The sequence below is a fragment of the Cololabis saira genome, chromosome 24, assembly GCF_033807715.1.
Source record: "Cololabis saira isolate AMF1-May2022 chromosome 24, fColSai1.1, whole genome shotgun sequence".
NCBI lineage: Eukaryota > Metazoa > Chordata > Actinopteri > Beloniformes > Belonidae > Cololabis > Cololabis saira.
In genome coordinates, this window is record NC_084610.1 from 9004631 (window position 1) to 9010630 (window position 6000).

The following is a 6000-nucleotide window of genomic DNA, read 5'->3' on the forward strand; positions in this document are numbered from 1 at the left end:
AATAAAGGACCTGTTCTTGTTAAGATCGCTCGTGGGTTCACAGTAGGGCTGGGCGGTATGGACTAAAAAATGTATCACGATAATTTCTGGCATTTATCCCGATAACAATAAAAATGACGATAAAAAAAATACCAATTCAACTCCACTTTTTTAACTATAAATCTATTAGATCCACCATGTTTGTTTTTCTTTCTTTCTTTCTTTCTTTCTTTCTTTCTTTCTTTCTTTCTTTCTTTCTTTCTTTCTTTCTTTCTTTCTTTCTTTCTTTCTTTCTTTCTTTCTTTCTTTCAGGCTCATTTCTTTCTTTCTTTCTTTCATTCTTTCTTTCTTTCTTTCAGACTCATTTATTTCTTTCTTTCTTTCAGGCTCATTTCTTTCTTTCTTTCTTTCTTTCTTTCTTTCTTTCTTTCTTTCTTTCTTTCTTTCTTTCTTTCAGGCTCATTTCTTTCTTTCTTTCTTTCATTCTTTCTTTCTTTCTTTCAGACTCATTTATTTCTTTCTTTCTTTCAGGCTCATTTCTTTCTTTCTTTCTTTCTTTCTTTCTTTCTTTCTTTCTTTCTTTCTTTCTTTCTTTCTTTCTTTCTTTCTTTCTTTCTTTCTTTCTTTCAGGCTCATTTCTTTCTTTCTTTCTTTCTTTCTTTCAGACTCATTTCTTTCTTTCTTTCTTTCTTTCTTTCTTTCTTTCAGTCTCATTTCTTTCTTTCTTTCATTCTTTCTTTCTTTCTTTCAGACTCATTTATTTCTTTCTTTCTTTCTTTCTTTCTTTCTTTCAGGCTCATTTCTTTCTTTCTTTCTTTCTTTCTTTCTTTCAGGCTCATTTCTTTCTTTCTTTCTTTCTTTCAGACTCATTTCTTTCTTTCTTTCTTTCTTTCTTTCTTTCTTTCTTTCTTTCTTTCAGGCTCATTTCCTTCCTTCCTTCCTTCCTTCCTTCCTTCCTTCCTTCCTCCCTTCCTTCCTTCCTTCCTTCCTTCCTTCCTTCCTTCCTTCCTTCCTTCCTTCCTTCCTTCCTTCCTTCCTTAAATCCGGTTTTACACAAAAACATCATCAACGGGAATTTATCATTTTTACCGCGAGATGTCAAATTCTTACCGTGGGGAATTTTTTTGACGGTATATCGTGAACGGTAAAATATCACCCATTCCTAGTTCACAAAGTTCTGTTCATGCACAAACGCACTAATGTCTAATGAGTTTAAAAGCTATAAAGCCTCACATCAGCCTGTTAAACAGGAAGCTTATTTACAGCTGGGGGCCGGAGCAAGGGGATCGCCTCGGCCCGTTTTAATAGTGGACTGTTCTCGGAGTTCTCGGTGATTGCAAATCAATAAAGATGCTTCCTGCATGCACGTTCCAGGGCTGGCTGTGTGAGCTGCTCAGGTGGAAAGAGAGTCCGAGCCCTGAAAACCGCACGCTGTGGGAGAACCTGTGCACCATCCGGAGGTTCCTGGGCCTGGCCCAGGCCGAGCGCGACCACGTCTACGAGGAGGAGTCCCGGCAGCAGCACAACGAACGGCTCCACACCATCCTGCACATCCCAGAGCAGCAGGTGAATGCACCGCAACGGGATCCCAGGGGGACGGCGTTGACTTTCTGTGTAACAGTGAAAACATCTGAAACACACAACCACAGCAACTGTGTATAAATCAAAGCTTTTTGCAAGTGAGAAAATGGGAAAACCAGCATGTGATTTGCCGTGTCGGCGATTTGCCGGCGTCTCCGTCTGATCCCGCCACCTGCTGCTCCCAGAAGCCTCCGCCTCCTTGTCATGTTCGTGTCCCATAAGTCATTGAAAATAGAAGTGGTAAATGACCAGCCCACACATTTCCTGCTCGACACTCCTCCATCCCACCCTCTCTCCCCCAAAACCCAAAATGCTCTCCAGTCTGGCCCTAACCTCAATATTATTCAGAACACAGCCTGTAATTATTGGAGCAGAGAAAAAAGGAATTGCCATTATCTTTATTTAGGTCCTTTAATTTTGATGGACCACAGATTTATGGTGTCGGATTCCTGTGTTTGGGTGTGCTGGCCACCCCACCCTGTTAATAAGCTCTAGTAGTGCGGTTGTTTGGATGATGAATCTGGGAGTTTAGCGTGCATGTCGGCGGGTGATGGAAGCGGGTCAATCACGCTTCCTTTTGTAGTACTTTTTTGTTTTGGCTCAGCAGAGGGGCCCCGACAAACGAGCTGAATCGCTCACTTATGACTGCGGCGGGAAGGAGCTTGAGGTTTTTTTAAGCACTCGGGATGAAAAAAAATCCTCAGATAGACTGAATAAAACAAATAAAATACAGTTTAAAATAAAAGAAAAATATCAAAATCTTATTTATAAAGCCAGCAGGTTGTGTTGCTGTGCAGTTTTATATATTTTGGTTAATAATACAGATATTTGTCATTAATTATGGAAGTTGAACTGGTTCCAGCCTGCACAAAAGTCCCTATCGAGGGCCGAAGAACATAACCTCCTATCTGGAAATTTCTCTTTTTTGGGAAAACACAAAAAACTGTGTTGTTTTGTTGTAGAATGCTATTTTTTTTTAAGGATACCTCGATACATATGGGTGGAAATAACGTACAGACAGGCTGATTAGGTGAAGCCCACCTTGTGATGTCATCTAAAGTGAAAAACACCAGTCAGACAATTTTGCAGATAGGAGGTTATGTTCTTCGGCCCTCACTATCTTATGCTATGTAAGTAAAGATTTGTCATTTTTGTAAACTTTAAACACAATATAAAGATGCATATCAATAGCATAATGAAGCCTGCAGGGGATGGTGAGGAGGGAGGAAGACAAGGAGATGTGGGACTGTTTGGAGGGAAAGTTCGTAAGTGGAAGTTCCACTGAACGTTTCAACAGAAGAGTTAAACATTTTATTTTATCTTTTCAACCTAATTTCCTTTCATATTCATGCTTTCTGCATTTCAGGCCGGCAATTAGTTCCAAAAGTCTGAGCAGTAAAGCTTTGTGAGGGGTGTAAGGGGTCATCCGTGTACCGGTCCGGTACCGTCTTCTCCCTCAGCTCTATCTTTCCCCCGTGTGCAGAATGTGGTTTTAGTACTGACCTGGATCCCTGTTTTATCGTCCTAACAGACCCTGCACAGACAGCCCCTCCCTCTCCTGACGACCCCATCCCCGGTGCACGAGGACCCGCAGCCCGTCCCCCAGGAGCTGGTGCGGCAGGGCTCGGAGGACGGACCCCACCCCGGCCTCAGCCCCGGCCTCGGAGGCGGGGGGACCAAAAAGGCCAGATCCCGGACGAGGATTTCCCTGGAGGCCTTGGGAATCCTGCAGAGCTTCATCGGGGACGTGGGACTCTACCCGGACCAGGAGGCCATCCACACCCTGTCGGCCCAGCTGGACCTGCCCAAGCACACCATCGTCAAGTTCTTCCAGAACCAGCGCTACAACGTCAAGCACCACAGCCAGGCCAGAGAAGCCGCCCCCGAGGACGACGACCGGGAGAGCCTGAGTCCCAGCGAGGGAGGCGGCTGCACCGGCGAGGCCAGGAGGGACGAGGGCCTCTCCGTGTCTGAGGAGTCCAGCGAGAACGGCACAGCTCCTGTGGAGGTGTTCAGGACGGAAGAAGACAGAGGAGGAGAAGAAGAGATGGAAATGGAGGTAGAAAAGGAGGAAGGGGATGATGGGAAAGCCTCAGGGCCGGCTGGTTCCTCTCCGTCCCCCAACAGCAGCCTGGACAGTCCTCCGTCTGCAGAGCAGAGATAACAGCAGAGAAACCAGAGAAGAGAGACACTAGATACGAGCAGAAGACACGCACACACACACACACACACACACACACCACCACTGTCTCCATCAACGTTACCACAGCCGACGATCAGATCGTTAATATCTGACTCAAACCCACCAACTGTGTGTAAATCCACAGGTACGACTACCTTTAAAGGCTGCCAGTCTTTCTGGTTTGATGGATTCAATGCAAGTTAAAAAAACAAAGAAGATTAAGATCTCCCTCATTATATTAGCTTTACACCTCCTCGTGGTTCTGGGTGGACGGAAGAGGACAACAGCTTTATGTCGCCACCAAGCGCTGCTTTTCAAATGTGAACAGTTGATTTGAAGAATATAAACACCAAAACCCATAAAACCCTTTTTAAATCACAAAATATTAACAAACTTGGACTCCCGAACTGTTTTTTAAGAGCAAACGCTCTGAAAACTATTTACATATGTTTCTATGGAAATATTCGGCCTCCTTCAAAATCAACGTTTAGATGCAGCTGTGAAACACGGAAGCATCATTATTATATTTTTGCATACATGCATATGGATTATATGCATGATGTTAGTACGTCATTCCCCACACCTCTCAGAGTGGATGTTCCTGATCAATAATTCAAAATAAATGCATATCAGGTCAAAGGTGGAGAGATGCACTTGTGTTGAGGATGAACGGCTCACAGCAGCTCACGTGACAGGCATTGATCATTTAAACATAAAAGCATTTATTTATACTTCATTATCTCGGTGTCCTTCCTATGACGCCTCAGAGGACCACGCATTGATTTATCTGTACGTGATACTGTCACATAAACTTTTGTTAATAAAACTTTTCCACCCTACCATCCCATCAATATTCATTGTTTTTTGTATTTTAAATGTGGTTTAATTTCCATGGCAAAGAGGACAAGACAAGTTTTAACTTGATACTTATTTGTCAAATATACACCTTTTAGGGATGAAAAAGTTAATTTTGGAGGACATTTATGTAAATGATTCACCTGTACGCTGCAAAAACTCAAGTCTAAGAAAGTCAAAACGTTTGTTTCCAGAAAATTAGAGGAATATTTTGCTAGTTTTAAGAATTCTCGTTGAGAAAAAACATTTCTTACCATATTGGCAGTTATTATTGCTTAATATAAAACAATTTGACTAGATTTCAACAGTTTTTATAGTGTAAAAGACAAAGTCTCTGCTCCTGCATGGATTTAACACTGTAACTAATATGAACAGTGACTGTTAGGTCAGAAAGGCATATTTGACCCCTGGTAAGAGGATTTCCAGACCTCGTCTGTCAGAGACTTACTAATTCTGGCTTTACGCTTCACAATCTTAAAGATTTAAGGGTCAAACATGTTTATTATCTTGCTTTTACTAAAATTTTGTTGCGTGAATAATGACACGAAACCAATAGGAACATTTGTTTAGTGATTGTAGTCGTCCAAAAAGTGGCCCTGCAATTTAGCAAAATCCTCTATCTGCAATTTAAAACTGACTTCTACTCTTTAAATGTGAGGGAGCACATTTTTAACTGCACTGCAATACAAGCTTCTCCAGAAATAAGCCTTACATGTAATGTCATCAATATTCTTTGCCAATGGGGTAAGAAATAAGCCTTCGACTAGAATTCTTCAAACTAGCAAAATAGTCTAAATATTCTTTTGATTTTCTTGAAACAAGGTGTTTTTACTTTCTCAGAAATGAGTTTTTGCACGTTATCTGATACGTGTTTGGTGTAATTTTGCTCTTGATTACCATTCAAAGATTTACTGACCTGAGGCGTTAGCATAGATGTCTTATTGAGATGTGAAACTCTGATCTTCAAACTCTCCAGAGACCTGCGGGGTGTGTGGTCAAAAAGCCCTTTTTCCAGGGAAAAGGTTGCAAAAGAGAGAGAAAAAAGCGTGAAATATAATTTGTGCGTTTGTTTCATGTAGCTTTTCCCCGTGTTCATCAGTAGTTTGAAGTGTGATGAAAACTAATTGGAGATCACAGTCAACTCACATCTAATATTACAACTGCATCAGTGAGTGTCAGTGCGCTCCAGCGCGCTCCTGCGCACACAGCTGGCTATTAGAGCCGTATGGCAGGCCGATATGGGGCCATTAGAGGTGCGTTAGCGCGTGTTTGTGTGTGCGCGTGGGTTTATGTGTGAACAGGGGGAAAAGGGACGCAGGTGCTCCGTGGGTTGATATTACCCAGGATGCCCGAGGTGGGAGGCGCAGGGGTTATAGGAGGAAGGAGGCTCTCTATGGAGCTCG

General features: G+C 42.5%; 1 protein-coding gene across 2 annotated transcripts in view; it reads left to right on the forward strand.

Annotated features, from left to right (window-relative positions):
- Positions 1 to 4573, forward strand: part of LOC133425212 (DNA-binding protein SATB2-like) — a 30436-nt gene extending 25863 nt beyond the window's left edge. For both annotated transcript variants that reach the window (XM_061715929.1, XM_061715928.1), the window contains 2 exons: positions 1354 to 1545; positions 3092 to 4573. In XM_061715929.1, the coding sequence (XP_061571913.1) occupies positions 1354 to 1545; positions 3092 to 3724 (825 nt within the window). In that variant the 3' untranslated portion in view covers positions 3725 to 4573. The remainder of the gene's footprint in view (positions 1 to 1353; positions 1546 to 3091) is intronic.
- The last annotated feature ends 1427 nt before the right edge of the window (positions 4574 to 6000 follow it).